This window comes from Eretmochelys imbricata, chromosome 16 (assembly GCF_965152235.1).
Source record: "Eretmochelys imbricata isolate rEreImb1 chromosome 16, rEreImb1.hap1, whole genome shotgun sequence".
NCBI lineage: Eukaryota > Metazoa > Chordata > Testudines > Cheloniidae > Eretmochelys > Eretmochelys imbricata.
In genome coordinates this window covers 6,763,415-6,790,226 of record NC_135587.1, presented here as the reverse complement: position 1 = coordinate 6,790,226, position 26,812 = coordinate 6,763,415, and the positions used below count along the sequence as shown (strand labels likewise).

At 48.2% G+C, this 26,812-nt stretch overlaps 1 protein-coding gene across 1 annotated transcript in view; it reads right to left on the bottom strand.

Annotated features, from left to right (window-relative positions):
- The window catches only part of LOC144276263 (discoidin domain-containing receptor 2-like), a 123,321-nt gene that overhangs the window by 60,740 nt on the left and 35,769 nt on the right, over positions 1 to 26,812 (bottom strand). Inside the window, exons 3-7 of the mRNA XM_077836232.1 lie at positions 21,610 to 21,748; positions 11,444 to 11,546; positions 2,798 to 3,026; positions 1,193 to 1,340; positions 843 to 948 (exon numbers count right to left, since the gene is read on the bottom strand). Of these exons, the coding sequence (XP_077692358.1) occupies positions 843 to 948; positions 1,193 to 1,340; positions 2,798 to 3,026; positions 11,444 to 11,546; positions 21,610 to 21,748 (725 nt within the window). The remainder of the gene's footprint in view (positions 1 to 842; positions 949 to 1,192; positions 1,341 to 2,797; positions 3,027 to 11,443; positions 11,547 to 21,609; positions 21,749 to 26,812) is intronic.

The window sequence follows — 26,812 nt, the reverse complement described above, 5'->3', positions numbered from 1 at the left end:
CAGGTGTACCCTCCCAGGCTGGACCATTGAGCTGCCACCCACTGTCCACTGCTACCACCTGATCTCCTCAATGCCAGTGCAGGTCTAGCCAGACCCCCAAGTTGTAACCCTGAGGTGCCAATGGTGGTTAGACAACCTCCGTCTTAGAAGTGACTGTAGTTAGCCTTACCTCTGTCTTGCCTGGACTGAGCCTCAACCATGCCCCAACTTCTGGACCCTCCCTGGCAGAAAGCCACTCACAGCAGTTCCCTCCACTCCCCCATGGAGCAGCAGATGCGTTAGCAATGTTAGTGATCGACAGTAGCAAAGGCAACTGACATATCTAGTAGCGCAAGCAGGGAGACCTGATCACTGTCCATTGCTAGGAGATCACTCACCAACGCAATAAATGCAGCCTCGGAGTCAAATCCAGGTCTGTACCCAGCCTGACAAGGGTCACAGGGCTCTGACACAGACAAGTACTGTGAGAGCTTTGTCGCCACAACTCTCTCTACCCTTTTAACCAAAAGGGGAAGGCAAAAACCTGGACAATAGCTGGTCATATAACAACAGGTGTATGCAGACCCACTTCATCCCGCCACCTCCAGCAATGGACCCAGTACTTTCCTGCTAACCTTCACTAGCCAGAAGGGTCTGGGTCTGACGCCCTACAGGCCTGCATGCCCTTTAGGGACAATATCTGCCCAACACATCACCAGAGGAATTAAAACAACCACATCCCTCAACTCGCAAAGTGGCCGATTCCAGAGGGATTCTGGAACAAAAAGTATAGCGATAGGCTCAGGGAAAAAGAGGAGACAAGGTGCACAGTGCCAGAGAGAGACCAGGGCCGCCAGTCCCACCTGCGCTCCTGGAAGCCATCGTAGGTTGAGTCATTCAGGTAAATGACGGGAGAGCCTGGGGCCGCTATCGTCCCTCCCTCAGGGATGCTGTAGGACGCCAAACCATCTAGAAAAGAAGGCCACAGAGCTGAGAAAACACGTCCGCAGCCACTTCCCGTTTCTCTGTCCACAGGAGGGTTTCCTCTTCCTTCTTGATCTGAGCAAACACTGGTCAACAGGGAGCCGTAAGGGCCTGGCACTCACACTGCAAGAGTGGGGCTGTCAATGTGTCCTCATCACAGTGCTGGGGACAGGCAGCCCAGGGACCCTGGGTAGCCCCTCTAGAAGGGAATATGGAAACAGGTCCTTACCAAACCACATGCAGCCGTAGAGCTCCACCCTCATGCAGACAGTCATGGGCAGCTCCGTTACAGGGATCACCCGAATATAACGGGCAATGATTGGGGGCCGAAGATCTTTCAGGACCACATCGTATGTATCAATGTTGCCTTGAATCACCTGGAAACAGAGGATGACTTAAGTGACCAGCTGCAGACATAGCAGGACACACACTCATGGCCTTAAATGCAGCTGGAGAGAGTAATGCTGGAAAAAAGAAGCTGGCAAAACAAAGCACTACTTCCTGACTACACCACTGCCCTGAAGGACCAGGTGGCACAATCACAGAGCCCCTCACTGCTGTGTGCAGGATGGGGGGCTTGGGAGAAGCTGAGCTCTGCAGTTTGGAGAGAGTGGGAGAAATTCAATTCTGGTGTAAGTCCAGTGAAGTGAATAGACTTAAACAAAGGATGATTTTGGCCCAGAATGGTCAGCATGATGGGGCCCTAAACCCTCTGCCTCACCAGCTGACATCCCCTTTTCCCTCACGTTGGAGGCTGTTCATGCTATAATACATGATAAATTTTAAAAAAATTATTATTATTGATAATAACAATCTGACAACATGAAGGAGCAGCAAGAGACTCGTGATGGCTGGTGATACACCAGCAGGAACCCTTTGCTATCCAGGATGTATGTCGTTCATTAACAAGAGAATCAAAAGCTGGCAATCAATGTTTACTGTGTTCTAGTCTCAGAAAAAGTAGCTCAGTATGACCTGCTGAGCATTTCCAGTGATGGAGAATGTCACTGCAATAGTTAGCATTCCACCCAGAGCTGGATTAAGGTCTCGGCCTAGTAGGCCCAGGATCTGGGAGTCATGTGATTATGTCTGAATCCCAGCTGCATTAACAGAAAAAAATGGCTGCTTGTTCTCATGGGTGTTGAAAAAAAATCTTGAAGACATGACCCGGGTGTAACCAATGTAGCACCGTCTGCCTGAGTCTGAAGAGAGTCTGAGATGATAGCTCTGAGAGGACCAACAGTCCTGAGTATAACCCTTCTTTTACAGACAGGCATCCAGCATACTTCCTATCCTACCCACCCCATCCCTTGACCTACTGATCCATATCCAATCCACCCCCATTCTGTATGCCCTCCCCTCCTCGGAAAAGGGTACTCTGGGTGGAGGCCTGCTGCTCTCAAGACAGCAGAAAAGATGGCTCTGCAGTTTGTAGTTTAGGTGAGGAGAGGAGACAACCTGGCTAATGGGAAGGTGGTGGGCACACGGTGTCAGATCTGTATTTCAACATGTCTTGGCTGAGCCTCCATGCAGGTGGGGACTGCGGGTTAGCCAGGCAACCCAATCTCAGGTGAGGGTAATGGCTGGTGCTTGGGGCTCAGTTATAGAGAATTGTGCTGCATATCCTAGTAGGCCGGGGACTCAGGCCCTGCGGCAGAGCCCTTGGCAAGGTTTAGCACTGACAGAAAGGTGAGCTGCTCTAGCGAAGGCAGCAAAGGTAAAGGGGGACTGTATCCCCTGGAATTCAAAATCCCTGCAGCTTTTCCAACTGTTGTGGAAAGCCCAGAGGCTGTATTGAGGGGATTGTCACCCTGTAAACCCCCCTTGCACCAACCTGCCTGCCCTGCCGATCTTTCCAGGAGATCCAGTGCTCCCCATTGCGGCTGTAATCGATGCGGTAAGCACGGGCGAACTCTTTGCCTGTGGCACGGGCATGCCGTCCCTGCGTCCCGATCAGCGTGATGAAAAAGAGCTTGTGCAGGTCGATTTGGAGGAACTGCACATCTTCCGGCTGCAACAGGCCTGCTGGGCACCACGCTCCATCCCCTTCTTCCCTCTGCAACCTGATGGGGTGAGAGATGCACACCTAAAAGGCCTTACTCCCAAGGATTTAGCCTTCCAGGCACTCCTCCCTCCCAAGGAAGGAACTGCAGCATGAAGGGGCACAATCCTAGCCTGTGGTTCTTTGGCACAGACACTGTGACTTCTTCAGTCCATCCATAAGCCACTCCAGGGCTTCTGCAGCACTGTGAGGCAAGAGATGAACAAGTGCCCCAACAGCTGACAGTCACTTTGGCATAACTTATTGCTAGCACGCCTTGTTTACACTGACATATTTGGTACCCCCAGCCTCCAATGAGTTCAGCAGCACGGGGGTTGACAATGCTTTAAGTGCCCGTGTAGAAGAGACCTAAGACTTCATGTCAGCTTTTCATCTGTAAATTGCACTGTATATATAGATATATGCTATGATACTAAAACAAACAAAAAGCCTACGGTAAAAGCATGCTGTCAGAGGGCTTTCCGTTCACCCCTTCCCCGGTTCTGGTCATGCAGACAGAAAGCAGAAGACCAGAAGTCCAAAGTGCAGGCAATGTGATGTTTATTGGGGTTAGTTCCAAACAAACACATCCATAGCGCTACATGCCAGCAGAATTTGTTCCCCAGTGTTCCGTTCCCAGCTCTGATGCCGCAGAACATTTACCCTGTGTCCCCCTTCCCAGCTCTGACGCCACAGAGCCTTGCCTGTGTCCCCATTTCCCATTCCCACATCCTCCTTCTTAGCAGCCCCAAATATACCTGCAATGCATGCCCCTAGTCATACCCCTTACAACAGTGGTCCCCAACCTTTCTGTGAGAATAGCACATTGCTATTCCCAACAGACAGTGGCGGGTGACAAACAGCCCGCCGCCGAAATGCGGCAGTGGAAAGAAGCCTTGCCACCAAAATACCGCTGAGAAATGGCAACGCTTCTCATCGGCATTTCGGCGGGCAGTTCTCAAGTGGCCGCACTCGGTGGCGGCATTTCGGCGGCGTGGTGTCCTGCGGGCGCACACAACTGCCCCGGCGGGCGCCATTGCGCCCGCGGGCACCACGTTGGGGACCCCTGCCTTACAACTTATGGTCATGTTCCATTTTGGAGGGTTGTGAGTCTGGGATCTTCCTCCCACCTCTTTTGCATCCCATGGGAGCGGTAAGGAGTGAGATTGTGTTCTGGCCAAAGCCAGGCTTTTCTTTGGCGTTTAGTGTTTCTTATAAAGAACAGGAGTACTTGTGGCACCTTAGAGACTAACCAATTTATTTGAGCATAAGCTTTCGTGAACTACAGCTCAATAACTGATCACTTGACCTTGGCTTGAGAGAGGCGCCAGGCAGCCTTCCAGTGTATGCTCATACACTCCCACCATACCCAAAACACTTTAGTTCCATCTCTTATCTCTTTTCACCCCATCTGCTTTGTGGGCAGAAGCAACACATAATGTCTTTGTTCACACATCAGTAAGGATATAAGAATATCATAAAAGTCAAACCCAAAATTCTATCTCAAGCTAACAAACAGGCCTATACACTAAGACATGCCATACGGCTGCAGAGTCAAAACCTCCAAAGGTAGGAAATGCACAATAGACAGGCTGGATGGTGCTGAGGGCTGTGTAGCGAACGAGGACCGCACAGGTGGATGGGTCTGCCTCAGTCGCTGCAAAAGTTGACGTGTGCAGGACGATAGCTGGTTAAAGTAACTGACACCCCACCTCCGATACGTGGATTCTATCACTGCGTCTCCCCTTGACTTGTGTGGCAGCAAGAGCTACACTGTACTTCAGGGTGCGTCGCAGACTTCAGTTTAAAAGGAGCTTTAAACCTTTATTTTGTAAAAATCTTATTGAAATGGCAAAAAGCCAAAGTACAGAATATCAAATGTGAGCCCTGAATTGCTTATGTTTAATAAAAATGAATTGAAGTGGCGATTTTTTCACTGTATCGTCTCACTTTTTTGTCCCCCTTTTGTAAAGAAGTCTAAAGCACCCTGGGACAGGCCCTGTCCTTTGGCTCCTCATGTGATGATTCCTAGAATATCCGTGATACACTGGGAGAGTTTGTCTGGACAGCATTTCAGACCCATAGCTGAACGTTGCTGTGCCAAGCTGAACCTGACAAGCTTGACAACGAACCTGACACAGCATGAGAACCCAGCCGAGACCCACCGAATACCTGTGCAGCCAAGGTGACCATTCTCTGAGCTGGGAAAGAGGAGAACGGGAGTTGAAACCTCCCCTCTTCCAAGAGGTGTTTAAATTCCTGTGAACCTCACTGCCTTATTTTTCACTACAGCCAGGACCACCAATCTTGCAAGCAGTCAGGGGAGACCTGTTGAACATCCCCACCCTTTTCATTTGATAAATGAGTTAATAGAGAGCTAATGGGAGGTCCCCACAGACCCAGCTCTCTAATGTGACAACCCCCATTCTTATCCACTGCTCCACACTGCTTTTCAGAACGGCTAAGCCGGTTTTGGTTACCCTATCTCTCACCACTAAAAAACACACTCCTCTCCCAGAGTGAAGGACAGAATCCAGGGTCCCTAATCCCCCTTCTGCTCGTGCTGACTAGTAAACAGCTGTGTTACCCACAGGGAAAGTGTGTGTCAACTCTTCCTTCAGTGGCTGGTCTAGAACAGGGCCAGCATCTGTTTCTGTGGTTCAAATGGTAAGGCCCTAAGCTACCAATGAGAAGGCTGAATGGTCAAACTGTGCTGCTGACCTTTGTGGGTGGATGACAGGGCTGTGATGAGGAACTCTTAGCCCCGGTCTACACTGTGGGGGGGTCGACCTAAGATACGCTGACTTCAGCTACGCGAATAGAGAATAGCGTAGCTGAAGTCAGCGTATCTTCCGTCGACCTACCTGGCCATGAGGACTGTGGCGAGTCGACCGCTGCTGCTCCCCGGTCGACTCCGCTTCCGCCTCTCGGGAGCAGGAGATCCAGAGTCGACGGGGAGCGATCCCTGATAGATTGATCACTACCCGCCGACCCGGGTGAAATCCTGCCCTTAGGGTGTGTCTGTGCTGCAAAGTGAAGGTGTCATGGTAGGCAGACCTCTGTTAGCTTTTGTCTTGCTAGCCCAGAGAACAGCTGTGCTGATGTGGTGGCACAGGCTAGTTATCAGAGTACGAGCCCTCCAGGGATCCTGGGTACAAACTCTGGTTGCTACCCCTGTGTCACCAACATCTACACAGCTTGTTACCCGGGCTAGCTAGATTAAAGCTAATGCTGGTGTGTCTACCTGTGTCACACTCACACCTTTGCTTGCAGCGGAGACATACCCTGGCCACAAGTTTTATCCTGGGGGAGGGGGGGAGGGGATAATCTGTAAATTGTGGTGAGACTCACCAGTTGCACATTTTGCTTGTTGTGACCCACTGGTGAGCACGAGTGTTGTGTGTCCCCTTCTGTGCCCAATACACTGAGGAGGTGAATCTGTGACAGCTCTGGCTCAAAGCCGGCACAAGCTGTAAATATGCATGTTGTGAGCTCTGGAGTTCATCAGTTCAGTCCCAGAACTACCCACATTAGCTGACAGCTGTCTTCTATATGATGTGACAGCTGGAGTCTCCTACCACCCAGACTATAACAACATTTCTAAAGAGCCCAATGTGTGCACCACACTCTCTCTTCACACTCATTGTACTGCCGTCCAGGGCCCTGCAGTCATAGTAGGTCTGTCCTTCCCAGGGTGTTCCTGGGTAAGAGCTGCCATCAAAATCCTGTGCTTGTCCACTGGGTACAACTTAAAGTCCTGATCGGAAGATGGGACTGCCAAGACCAGGGCTCTTGCGAATTGATTTTTAAGGGCATTCATTGTGCGCATGCGTGAGAGAGTGAGTGTGTGTGTGTCCAGGACCACTCCTGGGATTTACACAACAGGTCCTGCGACGGGGCAGCCAGCTCCACATAGTCTGGAATGAATTCTCTGCAAAATCCTGTCATGGCAATAGGGGTGGATAGGGATAGTATCACCCTAACCTTATCCTGCTCTAGGGACCTACCTCCTGCCTCCGGTGTGACATTGAAAAACGTACCCTTTTGCTGCCCCAGTTGGAATTTAGTGGGAATAACCTTTAAACGAGCCTCCAGTAAACGTCTAAGGACTTCCTTCAGGGCCAGCAAGCAGATCTCCCTGTTGCTGGTGTGAATAATACCACATAGCATACAACATGATCGGCCCAGGCCAGACCTTCAGCTGCCTGTTCCATGTGGGTATGGAAAATGGCTGGGCTATTATGGAATCCTGTGGAAGCTCTGTCCAGGCAAACTTGCTCTTTCTCAAAAGTAAAGGCAAATGTATACCATGAATCCCATGTACAGGCAGACTCCAAAACCCATTATAGATATCTAGTGCAGGAAACTACGTTGAACCACTAACAACTCTTGCCATCATCTCAGGGTACGTCAGTGCAGGTTTTATCCTCACTCACACCAGTTTCTTGTAGTTTTAGGGTTACTTTATCCTCCCTCCAACCCCCCGCTCAAAACAAACAAACAACCCCACATTGATTACTCTGCAATTTTTTACAAATGCACAACATTACTTATGCTGAGCTACAAAACTGCTGAATCAGGACAAGCTTCTGTGAGGCCTAAATATGCCTTTGCTCCCAACACTTATAAACTGTGATCAAGTCACCTCTTAACCTTCTCTTTCTCCAATTAAATAGATTAATCTCCTTGAGTCTATCACTATGAGGCGGGTTTTCTAATCCTTTAATTATTCTCAAGGCTCTTCTCTGAAGCCGCTCCAATTTATAACCATCCTTCTTGAATTGTGGACACCAGAACTGGACACAGGATTCCAGCAGCAGTCGCACTAGTGCCAACAAAGAGCTAAAATAACCTCTCTGCTCCAGCCGGAATTTAGTCTCCTATTTATGCATTCAAGGCTCACATTAGTCCTTTGGGCCACAGCGTTGCACTGGAAGCTCATGTTCAGCTGATTATTGACCAGGATCCCCAAATCTCTTTCAGAGTCATTGCTTTGTTCCTAGATGCATACATTTACATTTAGTCATATTAAAAGGTATATTGTTTGCTTGTGCCCAGCTTACCAAGTGATCCAAACTGCTGTGCATTAGTAACCTGTACTCTTTGTTATTTAGCAATCCCCTCCCCCCAATCTTTGTATCATCTGCAAACATGATCAGTAATGATTTTGTTTTCTCCCTGGTCATTGATAAAAATCATAAAAGTAGCACAAGGCCAAGAACTGATCCCTGTGGGACCCCATTAGAAACACACTTGCTTGATGATGATTTCCTGTTTATAAGTATATTCTGAAACCTGTTAGTTAGCCAGTTTTTAATGTATTTAATGTGTTCCATATTAATGTTGGATTGTTCTAGTTTTTTAATCAAAATGTTGTGTGGGACCAGGTCAAATGCCTTACAGAAATCAAAGTGTATTACATCAACACTATTATCTTTACTAACCAAAACTTGTCATCTCTTCAAAAAGATATCAAGTTAGTTTGACAGCCTCTATTTCCCATAAACTCATGTTGATTGGCATAAATTATATTATCTTCCTTTAATTCTTTTTATTAATTCATGTATCTACCATTCCAGTATTTTGGTGCTCCTATCCTTAATCATTCCTTTTGCTAAAGACACTAGAGAGGCACGACTGAACATACCCTAACCTTGCTACCACCCACAATGCAAATAATATTATACCAGCTGTCACACCTGGAATCACCCTGGATCCTTCTGCTGCAGAGGAGTCGGAGACTTTCTCTATCTCCTCAGTTTCTGGGACGTTATTACTCTCCTCTGTGATCCCAGCACAATATTCCCTTTTGCTGCGGATTACCACATTAACAGCCTTAGACATATGCCAAATATCATTCCCAACCAGTATTTCAACGGGATATTGTCCACCACCCCTACAATCAAATCACCTTCTAAACCCTCCACTTCACGTGCACTTTCGCTAAAAGTGCAGGACTCCTAGATCCTCCCCTACCATAAGCTCTGCCATTAGGCCAGGTAACACGTCACTCTCTTGGATCACACTCCGCGGAACCAGAGAAATCTGTACACCAGAGTCTTTCCACTCTGTGCGCTCTCTGTTATTGATCTTGACAACCATAATAAATTCCATATTTGGCTCGGCAGGGCCAGCCCCCACAAAACTAGTCAAGCAAACTGTAGGTGCCTCTGGGGCTTTTGTGCTGATGACAGCTGCATTAACATGGATTGGCTGGGGCTCAATTTCATTCAGCTTAGGGCACTGATTTTTCTGGTGCTCAGTAGAGTGACACTGGTAACACCTTCTTGGGTCCTCCCCTTCCACAGGAGATTTCTGGTGAGGATTACCAGGAGAGGAATGATTCGGCAGGAGTGAGTGCTTAGGCTCCTAACCACTGGGGAAAACAGGATCCCCTCTTTCGACCGGGTTTGTGCCCCTCCTTCTGTGGCTTGCGCCTAAGGGAGATCTGGGCTTGCACAAAGGCATCAGCCAGCATAGCCATCTCTGCTACAGATTTTACAGAGTTACACCACAGGCAAGTTTTTACATCATCAGAGCATGTCCTCAAGAAATGTTCTTGGGCAATGAGATCAAGCAATCGGTCATAATCCTCGGCCCCTTTTCCTTTTACCCGTTTTCTTATTAGGTCACACATCTTATAAACATATCTACTATGACTCATGCCAGCACTCCTTTTAAGATCTCTAAATTTCACCCTATACACTTCAGGAGTAATTTGGAACCTTTGTCTAACAGTTTCCTCAAATTTAGAAGATATCAAAGCTTCCCGAATTGGCATTTCATTAAATACATTCAAAGCTTTACCAGACCGTTTTGCAATCGGTGTGGGGACTCTCTTGTCCACAGGAATCGTATGAACTTCACATAGCTTTTCAAAAGTGGTGCAGTACTCTTCAATGCAGTCTATTCTCTTTGGAAGCAGGACACAGCTGGTGCCAGCTGTGGATTCCTTCAGTGTAGGGAGATGTCAGTGACTCTGGGATCTTTCCATGTTTTTCAAAGAGTTCCAGATTGTATTTTCTCTCTTTCTCCTCAGCCCCTTTGTCCCCTAGCCTCCTGGCTCATTTATGGACTTCAGCTTCCTTTCCTTCAGCTCCATAGCTCTCCTATGGGTGGCTTCTTCTCTTTCTTCTTTTGGCTTTTCAGCTTCCAGCACAGCAGCTGTTTCTTTCGGTCTCACTTCCGCCTGCCACATCTGGTGCTGGTGTTCTCTCTCTTCTTCCGCTGCCTCCAGTCTGGCCCGCTCTACCTGTGCAGTCGTGCCATTGCTGCTCATTTTTATGCTTTACTGTTTTTACTTCCCTCCCCCCAAATACGCAAACAGACAACAACAAACTGGAGCCCTTCTTTGACTGTCTCCCGCCAGCCCACTGGAGACTCTGACATTTCAATGCACACTTTGCACAAAATGTATCGCCGTCTTGAAAAAGGGGTGAACACAGGGGTACAGACTGTCACAATTATCCACAGACCAACAGCAGTAATTCAGGGGTAAGGCTGGAAATACGTTGTAAGCCATCAGTCTTTTTACAGGCTGAAAAAATGAAAATGTGGTACCGCTGAAAAAAATTGAAATATTTATCGACAGAGAAAGGAATGGATTTGACAATTCCTTCACTGTATATTTCCCAGATTGTAAGGCATTCTGATGGTTTAAAAAAATGGGATTAGAACAACCTTCATTGAACATAAAGTCCAATGAAAGATATTCCATCACCCACCTTTCTCTCTAATATTCTGGGATCAACACAGATACAACTATACTGCACACAATTCCCACTGGTCTCAACTGCCGGGCTGGAGCAGAGAGCGGTAGACAGCGCTCGGAACAGACAAGGCTTTAGCAGTAATAACCAACACTTCCATTGTAGGAACTGCTGTTTATGGAATGCAGATGTAATATGCTCTGAATGCAAGACTCTGCTAAGTAAGCAGCCACCCTTTCTGGGGGGGCTGGGTAACAGTGAAAAAGTTCTACTAAAGGAAACGTGACCATCTACTTGCCAAGCAAAGATGAATAAAAGCCCTCCTGGTCACTGCTGCTTACCTGGACATCCAGAAACAGCCAAAGAAGTGGTAGGACTTCTGTGCTACAAATTGCGAATGTTCCCCATTGATTGATGATGCTAAAAGTCCCAGCTGCATAAGTGACTTTGTGTGGTTCACAGTTTCAACCAAATTGTCTGCAACAGTCAACCTGAAACACAGGCTCCCAGAGGCATTGCCCGTGTCCACCAGAAAATCACAAGTCCTTTGTTCTATTTATGCTCTATCTTTATGTGACCACAGTATGGAATATAGTCACCTACGTAGGTGGTGAGTTTTAATAAGGCTGATATTAGGGAAACAGGGTTTCATCTTAGGCTAAAAGATTTTCAGTTCAATTTTATATGTTTTAGAGTGCAATTGGATTGCTTTTGCAAGGGGGTAACTCACCGTGCATACTGGGGTCCTGTGGAGTCATACCACTGACTGGAGGCTGTAATGTCTTCATCTCGGATGGTCCCTTCATGCATCCCCAAAGGGTATCGGCATATTGCTGGAGGGGGAACAGGAGCAGGTTAAACATCAGTACCAGACTTTTAATTTGAAGCTCAAGACAATTTTGCTTAAAAGCCCATCCTGGTTGGGAGGAGAAGTGAAGGCAGTTTTATAACAAATGGAAAAAAGGAGAAGCAGACAGCAATCAATATACATTAGAAGAAATGGAGGAGAGCAAATTGATAAGGGAAAACTGATCAAGGAAAAATCCAAAGCTGGCAGGGCCACGGACAAGAAGGAGATTTTTTAAGTAGATCAGGAGCAAAAGAAATCCTAACAATGGTATTGACCTAGATTAACAGATTTTAAGGTCAGAAGAACCACTGTGATCACTCAGTCTGACCGCCTGCATAACTCAGGTCATAGGATTTCCCCATTACTAGATGGAGATGGTCAAATGGTTAATAAGGATACAGAAAAGGCAGAAGTGTTCCATACATATTTCTGTTCTGTATTTGGAAAGAAGTTAGATGATGTACTCGAATCCCCTGAACTACCTTCCAGGTCACTAGTACCGAAGGACGATGCTTAACTGCACCTGCTAGGGATCAACCCTTTAAAATCAATAGGTCTGAATAACTTATGTCCACGAGTCCTAAAGCAGTTGCCTGAGGAGATGTCTGTGCCACTGGTGTTAATTTCTAATAAACTGTGGAACACTGGAAAAATTCCAGAAGACTGGTAACATGTTAAAGTCATGCCAGTCTCTAAAAGGGGCAAGCAGGAAGGTCTGGGGAACTAGTCTGGTTAGCCTGACAACAGCCCTGGGCAAAATAATGGAAAGCTGGTACAGGATTCAGTCAATAATGAATTAAAGGATGGAGCTATAATTAATGTCAGTCAACACGGTTTATGGAAAATAGCTCTCGTGAAGCAAACCTGAATCTGGTCGATAGGAGTTGTGAGGTTGGCAAACCAGGTGCCAGCTCATGCCAAAGCCCCAGACCGATTCACTTGTGTACGTATTAGTATAGATCAAAGTGATTGTTAAATGTATAAGATGTATTTGGTGTTTAAACTTCATGAAAACCTAATGTGATGTTACATGCATTATTTTCACTTATCTGTGTCCTGTTATAATGTAGTAGTAAACATTTACTTGTGTATACCCCATAACTAAATACCCCATCAAACGAGAAAGAAGCCCCATGGAATGCAAATGAAGAACTTTAACATAAAAGTGGTAATTTCAAGGCAAGTAATCATTGTGTGTGACGACTGGAGGCCAAAGACTCTAAATGCATTCCTCACTCACTTGTCTGTCATCAAAGGAAGAGGCCATGTGGATAGTGACCCTGTCAGCTTGTTTTCTGCGAGAAGAAGCTGTAAGTATGGATTCAGGGAAAGAACCTATCTCTGGACTGTTCACAGAATCATAGAATCCTAGTATATCAGGGTTGGAAGGGACCTCAGGCGGTCATCTAGTCCAACCCCCTGCTCAAAGCAGGACCAATCCCCAATCCCCAGACTGTTTGGATTCTAAAAGAGAGGAATAACTGAACGAGCAGATGGAAATCCTCAGAGTTATTCTGGGTAGCCCTGAGAGCCTGTTGGGAAACTGGCAGATCACTACATCTCTGCTGCCATTTGGAATTACAGACTGAGACTCACCTGTACATATATTTTACCTGCTTTAACCTCTCAAAAACTCTCATTTCTTTTTCTTAGCTAATAAACATTTAGTTAGTTTACTACAGTTTGCTACCAGTACCGTCTTTGGTGTAAGTAGCAAAGGAAAACTTTGGTATAAGTACCAAACTGGCCTGGGGCAAGTGACCAATCTCTTTGGACTGGGGGCAACCTGAATGTGGTGCAATTTTTGGTGTAAGTGACCATTTTTCACATAGTCCAGCTTGCCTGTCAGGCAAGAGAGACTGGAGTGTCAAAGGGAACTGTGACTCATTAGAATACTATACTACTGCAGTACTTTGGGAGTTCACATTTGGTCCTGGGATGGTAAAATCTAATTATAAACCATACCACAAGTTTGGGGTGTCTGCTCTGTTTTCTGACAGTCTGCCCTGAGGCAGACACTCATGGTCGTGAGCCACTCCAGACAGCATGACAAGGGTAACAGTAATATACTTAGAGACATGGCTACAACTACACTGTAATATACTTAGACTTTTGTAAGGCCTTTGCCTTAGTACTATATAACACTGTAATTGAAAACTTCACACAATACAGTATCACCTGAAATCATAGAATATCAGGGTTGGAAGGGACCTCAGGAGGTCATCTAGTCCAACCCCCTGCTCAAAGCAGGACCAATCCCCGACTAAATCATCCCAGCCAGGGCTTTGTCAAGCCTGACCTTAAAAATTTCTAGGGAAGGAGATTCTACCACCTCCCTAGGTAACGCATTCCAGTGTTTCACCACCCTCCTAGTGAAAAAGTTTTTCCTAATATCCAACCTAAATCTCCCCCACTGCAACTTGAGACCATTACTCCTTGTTCTGTCATCTGCTACCACTGAGAACAGTCTAGATCCATCCTCTTTGGAACCCTCTTTCAGGTAGTTGAAAGCAGCTATCAAATCCCCCCTCATTCTTCTCTTCTGAAGACTAAACATCCCCAGTTCCCTCAGCCTCTCCTCATAAGTCATGTGTTCCAGTCCCCTAATCATTTTTGTTGCCCTCCGCTGGACTCTTTCCAATTTCTCCACATCCTTCTTGTAGTGTGGGGCCCAAAACTGGACACAGTACTCCAGATGAGGCCTCACCAATGTCGAATAGAGGGGAACGATCACGTCCCTCGATCTGCTGGCAATGCCCCGACATATACATCCCAAAATGCCATTGGCCTTCTTGGCAACAAGGGCACACTGTTGACTCATATCCAGCTTCTCGTCCACTGTAACTCCTAGGTCCTTTCCTGCAGAACTGCTGCCGAGCCATTCGGTCCCTAATCTGTAGCAGTGCATGGGACTCTTCCATCCTAAGTGCAGGACTCTGCACTTGTCCTTGTTGAACCTCATCAGATTTCTTTTGGCCCAATCCTCCAATTTGTCTAGGGCCCTCTGTATCCTATCCCTACCCTCCAGCGTATCTACCTCTCCTCCTAGTTTAGTGTCATCTGCAAACTTGCCGAGGGTGCAATCCACACCATCCTCCAGATCATTTATGAAGATATTGAACAAAACCGGCCCCAGGACCAACCCTTGGGGCACTCCACTTGATACCAACTGCCAACTAAACATGGAGCCATTGATCACTCCCCGTTGAGCCCAAAAATCTAGCCAGCTTTCTATCCACCTTTATAGTCCATTCATCCAGCCCATACTTCTTTAGCTTGCTGGCAAGAATACTGTGGGAGACTGTGTCAAAAGCTTTGCTAAAGTCAAGGAACAACATGTCCACTGCTTTCCCTTCATCCACAGAGCCAGTTATCTTGTCATAGAAGGCAATTAGATTAGTCAGGCATGACTTGCCCTTGGTGAATCCATGCTGACTGTTCCTGAACACTTTCCTCTCCTCTAAGTGCTTCAGAATTGATTCCTTGAGGACCTGCTCCATGATTTTTCCAGGGACTGAGGTAAGGCTGACTGGCCCGTAGTTCCCCGGATCCTCCTTCTTCCCTTTTTTAAAGATGGGCACTACATTAGCCTTTTTCCAATCATCTGGGACCTCCCCCAATCGCCATGAGTTTTGAAAGATAATGGCCAATGGCTCTGCAATGCTTTAAGAACTACTAACTGACAGATCTCAAAAGGTGGTCGTCAGTGGGGAATTGTCACTTAATAGGGATGTTTCTAGTGGGGTTCTGTAGGTATTGGTTCTCCACCCAACACTGGTCAACATTTTCGTCCATCACTGCGGATAAAAATATTGGCAGAGCTGTAAATAATGATGAAGACAGGGCATTCATACAGATCGATCTGGATCACTTGGTAAGCTGGGCCCATCCAAACCAGATGAATTTGAATACAGCCAAATGACAGGTCATACGGAATGCAGCCCATACCTACAGAATGGGGACTGTATCCTGAGAAGCAGTGACTCTGAAAAGGATTTAGGTGTTTTGGTGGACAAGCAACTGGGCATGAGCCCCCCCAGTGCAATGCTGTGGCAAAAAGGATTAATATGAATTGAGATGTAAAACCAGGGGAATACTGAGTAGGAGTAGGGAGGTGATTTTACCTCGAATAGGAGACTGAGACTGGAATACTGCATTCAATACTGCCGTACACATTTTAAAAAAAGATGTTGGAAAAAACTGGAGTGGGTGCAGGAAAGAGCCACGGACATGACTGGAGAGCTGGAGAACCTGCCTTTCAGTGAGAGACTTCTGCCAGGCATGTCCTCCCACCCCGTAGCAGGCCACTGATAGAAAGCTAGAGGCTGCTGGACCTGTGCAGCAAGAGGGAAAGGAGCCAGAATGAGGTGCCCCAGGCCCTGAAAAGGGAGTTTGCCAGCAGGCCAGGCCAGCTCTATGAACTGGAGTGCAAACCAGCTGTATCAGAGGATATGCTGGAAACAAAGAGGAGAAAATGGTGGGGAACACACAGCAATGGCAGGGAGCAAGACCACCAGTGGCAAAGGGACCTTTCTGAGAGACTGCAACAAACATCAAATCAACACATTTTAGGACGCATCTGCCCTGAACCCTACCCTGGCCCCAGCCACTCCACTCACATCCACCCACACTACTACGTTCTGCAGTTACCGGACCACTTGGGGTCAGGGCTCAGCCAGTCTATGCATAGAAGTGCACATGGTCAGCAGTCCGCAATGCAGTCCACCCCAAGGCCTGCACAGAGGAAGGGGAGGAAGGACACTGACCACGTGTAATGCCATTACACGGGACATTGCCCTGCACTGTCACATTGGCTCGTTGTGTGCACTGTGGGTTTGTTTTGTGCTTTCGCACTCGGGCGTTAGTTTGTGGTAGGTGCCCGGCCTGTGCTGGAAAGCTATACTACAGCTTTTGTACTGCGATCCCATGCAGGTGGACTTTGAAAACACTAAGAGGAAACAGCTACTCAAAGGTAGCAATTTTAATGAGGTCTCAGATGTACAATTCATGCAACTGCACCAAGCCAGCAAAATCCAGTCGCTATGTATCTTGCATCATGTATGATTTTTTGATGCATTCATAAATAAACTCATAAATAAACTCAAATTCATAAAGTCCACCATTGTGCTCACAAACCCTCTCCTCCGCAAACCAATGATGTGGCCACACAAGGCATCCCGTATTTTCCTGTCTCTCCTGGACCTAGCTGCACTGTCTGTCCGCTCGTACAGGGCTAGCACCGTCATCGCCCCAATCCTGGAGAGAGCTCTTCCTACATACGTCACACAGTGCACCATACGCCCACTGGAATGAATGACATTATACGCTCTGGCACCCAAACAGCTGTGTAAGCAGCTCCATCTTGCCTTCAGTTGGCCAAAGGCACCGTCTTGCTCCCACTCAAGGTGTAATTAAACCTTCTGCCAGGTGCTCTTACATCAGGTCAAGACTTCATGAGCCAGGGGAGTAGAGGATAGGGTGGATCTCCCAAAATAACATTGGGCAAAGACACCCTGCTGATATCCACATTGTTACGTGGACATAAAGTTCCAGTCTGTCCAATTCGAAAATGCCGGCACGCCAGAATACTCTGCCATCTTGCATTCTGCCAGTGCATCCCACGTTGGAGTTTGTGAACCTCCTTCTAGGGTTGACTATGGTCAACATAACAAATATCCTTTCCGGTTTATAGAATCATGTACATCTGAGGGGTGGGGGCAGACAATGAGCACGTGTGCCATTGATGGCCCAGTGCAGTTTGGGAAGCTATTCACTCAAAGACAGCTATTATTTCAGGGACATTTACAACTTCACCGCCCATAGCTGAACCATAGAATTGTAGGACTGGAAGGGACCTCGAGACATCATCTAGTCCAGTTCCCTGCACTTAGTCCTGCCTCAATAATGGCAGGACTAAGTATTATCTAGATCAGGGGTCTCAAACACGCAGCCCACGGGCCACATGTGGCCCACAGAGTTATTTTCTGCGGCCGCCAAGCTCCCCTCACCCACTGCTCCCCCTCCTGCCGAGCACGACGTGTCCCCGCTTCTCTGCCTACCTCCAGGTGTTTCCTCCCTCCAAACAGCTGTTTGGCGGCACTTAGCACTTTCCAGGAGGGAGTGGGGAGGAGCAGGGAGCTGCACGGTATGGGGAGGAGGTGGAGAAGAGGCGGGGCAGGGGCGGGGCCTCATGGAAGAGGTGGAGTGGGGGCGTGTCAGTGATGCGGCCCTCGGACCAATGTACTAGTCCTCATGTGGCCTTCGTGGTCATCTGAGTTTGAGATCCCTGTTCTAAGACCATCCCTACAACAATAATTGCCTAGCAAACATCCTACACAATAGAATCAACATTTGACTTGGACTGGGTTATCACGGGTCTGCAGGTTACGATTGAGGGTCATCAGCAGAACTGTATGTGTGGTAGAGCACAGGACCTGACTAGTAGGGGCTCTGTGTCAGGATTGAGGGGCACTGGCAGAGCTGGGGATTGCGGGGAAGCCCAGAGCTGGGAGAGCGGAGGAGCTGCAGGTTCTAACAGCAGGCAGGGCCAGATTCAGCTTATCAGGACTATAACCCTGTGTGTAGGGCGCTAGCTCCTGGAGTCCTGTGATTAGCCCTGAGGGGGACAGCTGCCCTGTGCACCTCAATAGGGTGTTAGCCCCACCCATCAGAGGGCTCTGGGGGTGACCCTTCATCCTGGGTAAGTATTGCCTCCCACACCCACTGCTGTTCCTACCTCTCCAGAGGGAACAGGTTTCCAGATGCTGCTTCTGAGGCAGGAGGGGAGCCCAACTGTTACCCCACTCCAAGCTGGGGATGGGGCCACCGCATGGGGTCTCATGTCAAGGTGCGTCATGGGCCCCAGGTTGCTTTACTCTGGCCCTGGCTGCAGCCCAACATAGCCCAGGAGCTGGGGCTACGCTGGGGCTCAAAGCGGTGGAGAGGGACCAGAGCAGGGACAGAATAGGACACTTGCTGGGGGCTCCAAAGAAATAATGTTAGAGGCAGAGAGTCCATCAGGCCCCTCCAGGACAGAGCTGCCCTCCCATACATGACCAGGGGTTTGCCAAGACATGGCCCAGCATCACGCTGGGGCTGCTTACGGACAATCCCACAGACCAACACACCTCATCACTGGGACTTTCTCTGACTTTCAAGAGACACCTTCCCCTTTCTGCACCGTGTCCGACCCCTCTCACTTATAGCCTCTGACCTGCCCCATGGGACCCCGTCCCCTGGGCATGTCCCCCTCTGCTATCCATAGGCCTATGTCCCTCTGCCCTGGGACTGGACCAAGCACTAAGCCACGCTTAGCCCAACCTCTCCTCCTGCATCAGTCCTTCCAGAGTCCACTCCTCCTGGCTGCAGCTCTCTAGCTCTCCTGCCTGCCTGTATCTGGTGATTTACTGCCTGCAGTGAGCCCAGTACCCCAGAGCCAGCCTGACACTTGCCTGTCATTGCTCATTTAGTGCCCATGTGGCTCCTGGTGGTAGCGGGATCCCCGGTGCTGAGACAGTAGTAGGGGAAGCAAAAGTGGATGGGAACCTGGGAGGCAGTGACCATGAAATGGTCGAGTTCAGGATCCTAACACAAGGAAGAAAGGAGAGCAGCAGAATACAGTCCCTGGACTTCAGAAAAGCAGACTTTGACTCCCTCAGGGAACCGATGGGCAAGATCCCCTGGGAGAATAACATGAGGGGGAAAGGAGTCCAGGAGAGCTGGCTGTATTTTAAAGAATCCTTATTGAGGTTACAGGGACAAACCATCCCGATGTGTAGAAAGAATAGTAAATATGGCAGGCGACCAGCTTGGCTTAACAGTGAAATCCTTGCTGCTCTTAAATACAAAAAAGAAGCTTACAAGAAGTGGAAGATTGGACAAATGACCAGGGATGAGTATAAAAATATTGCTCGGGCTTGCAGCAGTGAAATCAGGAAGGCCAAATCACACCTGGAGTTGCAGCTAGCAAGAGATGTTAAGAGTAACAAGAAGGGTTTCTTCAGGTATGTTGGCAACAAGAAGAAAGTCAAGGAAAGTGTGGGCCCCTTACTGAATGAGGGAGGCAACCTAGTGACAGAGGATGCAGAAAAAACTAATGTACTCAATGCTTTTTTTGCCTCTTTCTTCACTAACAAGGTCAGCTCCCAGACTACTGCACTGGGCAGCACAGCATGGGGAGAAGGTGACCAGCCCTCTGTGGAGAAAGAAGTGGTTCGGGACTATTTAGAAAAGCTGGACGAGCACAAGTCCATGGGGCCGGATGCGTTGCATCCGAGAGTGCTAAAGGAGTTGGCAGATGTGACTGCAGAGCCATTGGCCATTATCTTTGAAAACTCATGGCGATCGGGGGAAGACCCGGACGACTGGAAAAGGCTAATGTAGTGCCCATCTTTAAAAAGGGGAAGAAGGAGGATCCGGGGAACTACGGGCCAGTCAGCCTCACCTCAGTCCCTGGAAAAATCAGGGAGCAGGTTCTCAAGGAATCAATTCTGAAGCACTTAGAGGAGAGGAAAGTGATCAGGAATATCAGCATGGATTCACCAAGGGCAAGTCATGCCTGACTAATCTAATTGCCTTCTATGCCTTCTGGCTCTGTGGATGAGGGGAAAGCAGTGGACGTGTTGTTCCTTGACTTTAGCAAAGCTTTTGACACGGTCTCCCACAGTATTCTTGCCAGCAAGTTAAAGAAGTCTGGGCTGGATGAATGGACTATAAGGTGGATAGAAAGCTGGCTAGATTGTTGGGCTCAACGGGTAGTGATCAATGGCTCCATGTCTAGTTGGCAGCCGGTATCAAGTGGAGTGCTCCAGGGGTCGGTCCTGGGGCCGGTTTTGTTCAATATCTTCATAAATGATCTGGAGGATGGTGTGGATTGCACCCTCGACAAGTTTGCAGATGACACTAAACTGGGAGGAATGGTAGATACACTGGAGGGTAGGGATAGGATACAGAGGGCCCTAGACAAATTGGAGGATTGGGCCAAAAGAAATCTGATGAGGTTCAACAAGGACAAGTGCAGAGTCCTGCACTTAGGACGGAAGAGTCCCATGCACTGCTACAGATTAGGGACCGAATGGCTCGGCAGCAGTTCTGCAGGAAAGGACCTAGGAGTTACAGTGGACGAGAAGCTGGATATGAGTCAACAGTGTGCCCTTGTTGCCAAGAAGGCCAATGGCATTTTGGGATGTATATGTCGGGGCATTGCCAGCAGATCGAGGGACGTGATCGTTCCCCTCTATTCAACATTGGTGAGGCCTCATCTGGAGTACTGTGTCCAGTTTTGGGCCCCACACTACAAGAAGGATGTGGAGAAATTGGAAAGAGTCCAGCGGAGGGCAACAAAAATGATTAGGAGACTGGAACACATGACTTATGAGGAGAGGCTGAGGGAACTGGGGATGTTTAGTCTTCAGAAGAGAAGAATGAGGGGGGATTTGATAGCTGCTTTCAACTACCTGAAAGGAGGTTCCAAAGAGGATGGATCTAGACTGTTTTCAGTGGTAGCAGATGACAGAACAAGGAGTAATGGTCTCAAGTTGCAGTGGGGGAGGTCTAGGTTGGATATTAGGAAAAACTTTTTCACTAGGAGGGTGGTGAAACACTGGAATGCGTTACCTAGGGAGGTGGTGGAATCTCCTTCCCTAGAAGTTTTTAAGGTCAGGCTTGACAAAGCCCTGGCTGGGATGATTTAGTTGGGAATCGGTCCTGGTTTGAGCAGGGGGTTGGACTAGATGACCTCCTGAGGTCCCTTCCAACCCTGATATTCTATGATTCTATGATTCTATGACAGGCTTACTGGTTGCAGACCCACCTGGAAGGCAGGACAGGGAATATGTCCATGCCCCAGTGTGGAGCTGGGATTTCCACGGGGCGGTGTTTCTCCCTGCATTCTGGGAAGGCTGGGCACCTGGCACACAGGCAGCTGCTCTGGAGCCATTTTTGTAACTTCATACAAATGGGTCCATTGTAAGAGGGAAAACAAGGGGGGAAATGAAAACACACAAGGTAGGAGATTAGGGTCCTCCCCACATTCGGTGGCTCCCTACCAGGGTTGATTTCAGCACTGGATGGCTCAGGCAGAGCAGCCAGCAGCAGCATGCAGAGGATCATGGTGGGCAATGGGAAGTGCTGCACCGGGTCAGTCGGGCGCGAGTCCTTCACAGCCAGCAGCTGCCATCTACATTTCTGAAAGACAAAGCAAAAGAGAGGAGATGAAAGTCCTCTAATCGGGGCCCTTGTGGAGCTGCAGACCCTCAGCACTGTGCCCTGGCGCAATGAGTCACAACACCCTGCGCACACTGGAAACAGCACCTGCTGGCACAAGAATGGGCCGCATCTCGCTCCTGGCTAGCAGCTAGTGTGTTATCCTAATACTTGCCCGGCTGCTAGTGTTGACTCTGGAGCTATTCAATGCTGTGGGAAGTTCACCGTCTAACAGCAGAGCGGCTCTGCATATTGTGCCCCTACTCTACTTGCGCTACATTGATGACATCTTCATCATCTGGACCCATGGAAAAGAAGCCCTTGAGGAATTCCCAGCCTTCCACACAAACTTCCTCATGGCTGGACCTTACAAAAACTAGACAAGCCATTTACAACACACACTTTGCTTCTCTACAAAAGAAAAAGGAAACTAAACTATCTAAACTACTACATGCCACAAGGGGCCACAACAGTGGTTCCCTTAACCCACCCAGCAATATTGTTAATCTATCCAGCTATACTCTTAGCCCAGCAGAACAATCTGTCCTATCTCGGGGCCTCTCCTTCTGCCCCTCCACCCCCACGAACATGATACAGTTCTGTGGTGACCTAGAATCATATTTTCGACGTCTCCGACTCAAGGAATATTTCTAACACACCTCTGAACAACATGCTAACCCACAGAGACCTTTCTACCAACACTACAAAAAGGATTCTGGGTGGACTTCTCCTGAAGGTCGAAACAACAGACTGGATTTCTACATAGAGTGCTTCCGCCGACGTACACGGGCTGAAATTGTGGAAAAGCAGCATCACTTGCCCCATAACCTCAGCCATGCGGAACGCAATGCCATCCACAGCCTCAGAAACAACTCTGACATCATAATCAAAAAGGCTGACAAAGGAGGTGCTGTTGTCATCATGAATAGGTCAGAATATGAACAAGAGGCTGCTAGGCAGGTCTCCAACACCACTTTCTACAAGCCATTACCCTCTGATCCCACTGAGAGTTACCAAAAGAAACTACAGCATTTGCTCAAGAAACTCCCTGAAAAAGCACAAGAACAAATCCGCACAGACACACCCCTAGAACCCCGACCAGGGGTATTCTATCTGCTACCCAAGATCCATAAACCTGGAAATCCTGGACGCCCCATCATCTTAGGCATTGGCATCCTCACAGCTTGATTGTCTGGCTATGTAGACTCCCTCCTCAGGCCCTATGCTATCAGCACTCCCAGCTATCTTTGAGAGACCACTGACTTCCTGAGGAAACTACAATCCATCGGTGATCTTCCTGAAAACATCAACCTAGCCACGATGGATGTAGAAGCCCCCTACACCAACATTCCACACAAAGATGGACTACAAGCTGTCAGGAACACTATCCCCAATAATGTCACGGCAAACCTGGTAGCTGAACTTTGTGACTTTGTCCTCACCCATAACTATTTCACATTTGGGGACAATGTATACCTTAAAATCAGCGGCACTGCTATGGGTACCCGCATGGCCCCACAGTATGCCAACATTTTTATGGCTGACTTAGAACAACGCTTCCTCAGCTCTCGTCTCCTAATGCCCCTACTCTACTTGCGCTACATTGATGACATCTTCATCGTCTGGACCCATGGAAAAGAAGCCCTTGAGGAATTCCACCATGATTTCAACAATTTCCATCCCACCATCAACCTCAGCCTGGACCAGTCCACACAAGAGAGCCACTTCCTGGACACTACGGTGCTAATAAGCGATGGTCACATAAACACCACCCTATATCGGAAACCTACTGACCGCTATTCCTACCTACATGCCTCCAGCTTTCATCCAGACCACACCACACAATCCATTGTCTACAGCCAATCTCTACGATACAACCGCATTTGATCCAACCCCTCAGACAGAGACAAACACCTACAAGATCTCTATCAAGCGTTCTTACAACTACAATACCCACCTGCTGAAGTGAAGAAACAGACTGACAGAGCCAGAAGAGTACCCAGAAGTTACCTACTACAGGACAGGCCCAACAAAGAAAATAACAGAACGCCACTAGCCATTACCTTCAGCCCCCAACTAAAACCTCTCCAGCGCATCATCAAGGATCTACAACCTATCCTGAAGGACGACCCATCACTCTCACAGATCTTGGGAGACAGGCCAGTCCTTGCTTACAGACAGCCCCCAACCTGAAGCAAATACTCACCAGCAACCACACACCGCACAACAGAATCACTAACCCAGGAACCTATCCTTTCAACAAAGGCCGTCACCAACTCTGTCCACATATCTATTCAGGGGACACCATCATAGGACCTAATCACATCAGCCACACTATCAAAGGCTCGTTCACCTGCACATCTACCAATGTGATATATGCCATCATGTGCCAGCAACGCCCCTCTGCCATGTACATTGGTCAAACTGGACAGTCTCTACGTAAAAGACACAAATCAGATGTCAAGAATGATAACATTCAAAAACCAGTTGGAGAACACTTCAGTCTCTTTGGTCACTCAATTACAGACCTAAAAGTGGCAATTCTTCAACAAAAAAACTTCAAAAACAGACTCCAATGAGAGACTGCTGAATTGGAATTAATTTGCAAACTGGACACAATTAACTTAGGCTTGAATAAAGAGTGGGAGCGGATGTGTCATTACACAAAGTAAAACTATTTCCCCATGTTTATTCCCCCACCCTCCACTGTTCCTCACAGTTCTTGTCAACTGCTGGAAATGGCCCACCTTGACGATCACTACAAAAGGTTTTTGTTTTGTTCTCCCCTCCTCCCCCCGGGTAATAGCTCACCTTACCTGATCACTCTCGTTACAGTATGTATGGTAACACCCATTGTTTCATGTTCTCTATGTATATAAAATCTCCGTACCATATTTTCTACTGCATGCATCTGATGAAGTGAGCTGTAGCTCACGAAAGCTTATGCTGAAATAAATGTGTTAGTCTCTAAGGTGCCACAAGTCCTCCTGTTCTTTTTGCAGATACAAACTAACACGGCTGCTACTCTGAAAGCAGCACACCAGTATCACTTTCATATGAACCCTGGCAGGTCACCTGTTAAGAGCTCCAATGCAAAGTCACTTCTGCCCCTGTTTATTCGCTCCCCTCCTTTAATACACAGCGATCACAGAGATGCCCAGACACCTCCTTATGGCAAAGCATGCAGGGTCACTTTCAAAGCATGCCTCCCTCAGCCATGAGAAATGAGGCAAACACTTCCCGGGTCTCTGCACTTCCGGTGTGCGGACACACGGGGGCAGAATGATTGCACTTGGACACAAGCGCCTTGCTTTGTGGGACCTGCACTCCGGAGAGATGGTGCTGAGCACAGCACAGGGGCTCCAGGGGCAGGCACAGTGACTGTGGGCAGCGAGCAGCAGCATGTGGTTTAGTGACTAGTTGAGCCTGTAAAGCCTCACAGCACCATCCATTCGCCCTGCCGCCAGCAGCTCCTGAGTGACTTGTGTAACTGAGCTGGGCAAATCCCTATCACTCTGGCTGCCTCTGCATTCCTCTTGGAACAGGCCTTTCCCCCTTGCTCATAACCTTCTCAGACTCATACCCTCTGGGCGAGCGTTTCCCAGGTCTACTCTGCACCTAATGGTCAGTTTGTTTACAGTGGAACAAAGGCAGGTTGCTGTTTTCGAGTGTGTCCGTTCTGTCCTTCCCAAAACCCTGCTGCCCCAGCCCAACAGCAATTTGGGGTAGCAATGCAAACCGGGCCAGCGAGAGAGTCCGTAGGGTTAACGTGCAGCTTTTCACGCGAACACAGATACTAACGATTGCCAGTTTGTTACTAACAATCTGACAGCGCTCTATTGGTGCCCCGTGATGTTTCTCTCCGGTGACATATCTGGAATAGGGCAGACCCCTACCACATTCAGTGTACACAAGACTGTACTCAGTTTGCAAGGGTTCTATGAGAGCTCTTGTCTTGCTGAGCATATCCTGCAGGAATGCCACCAAGGAAACTGTTCCATAAGAAAAAGTGTCGTTGCTTCCTATCTGTTGGGGTTTTTTAAACTAGGAAATGCCACAAAAAGCTACCTTAAAAGACCAGTAAGATTATACAGTGCAGCCCTCAAAAGTTCAAGTCACATTCACCTGCCTAACCTCAACCTCTGTCCCTTGTGCACATGCGTTATGACTCAGGCATTCATCACAGCAGGGGCAGGCAACCTATGGCACGCGTGCCGAAGACAGCACGCAAGCTGATTGTCAGGGGCACTCACACTGCCCGTGTCCTGGCCACCGGTCTGGGGGACCCTGCATTTTAAGTTAATTTTAAATGAAGCTTCTTAAACATTTTAAAAACCTTATTTACTTTACATACAACAATAGTTTAGTCATATATTATAGACTTATAGAAAGAGACCTTCTAAAAACATTAAAATGCATCACTGGCACGCAAACCCTTAAATTAGAGTGAAGACTCGGCCCACCGCTGCTGAAAGGTTGCCAACCCCTGGGTTACAGGATCACATGGTATTTCTGATGCAGAACCCTGCCCCACTAGTTACAGCACTGAGGCTGTATGGTGAAAGATGATACAATGTTAACAAAAGACAGCTGCCTGGTTCACTGCATCCCATTCAGCCAGTGGCCTGGGTAGGGTCCGAAGGCATGGGTGACCATGCAGACAGGATCTTGCGCTTGTTCTGCCCTGGCTTTTGAGTGTTGCACTTTGCAAAGGAACCTTTGAAAGCTCCTGTTCCATACAGAGAGACACAGAAATGAAAAACTGAACTGCCAGCCAGAGGGCCCTGGAAATACTTACACGTCCCACAGAGGAAGTATAACAGAGAGAGAGAGTTCTACAATCCCATTCCAGAAGGAGCCCTTTAGTAAACACAGCGCTGCTGACTGCACTCATCCGACGGCAAACACATGGTAATTGCTGACCCTTCCTCGCATAAGGGGGCCCCTGCAGGATGGTGCACGCCCACCTGCTCTGTGGGCCAGCATGGAGGGGGATGGAGACATGGCCCTGCCTCCTCCCTGCCCTCTTAGGGAGGCTGTTGACTG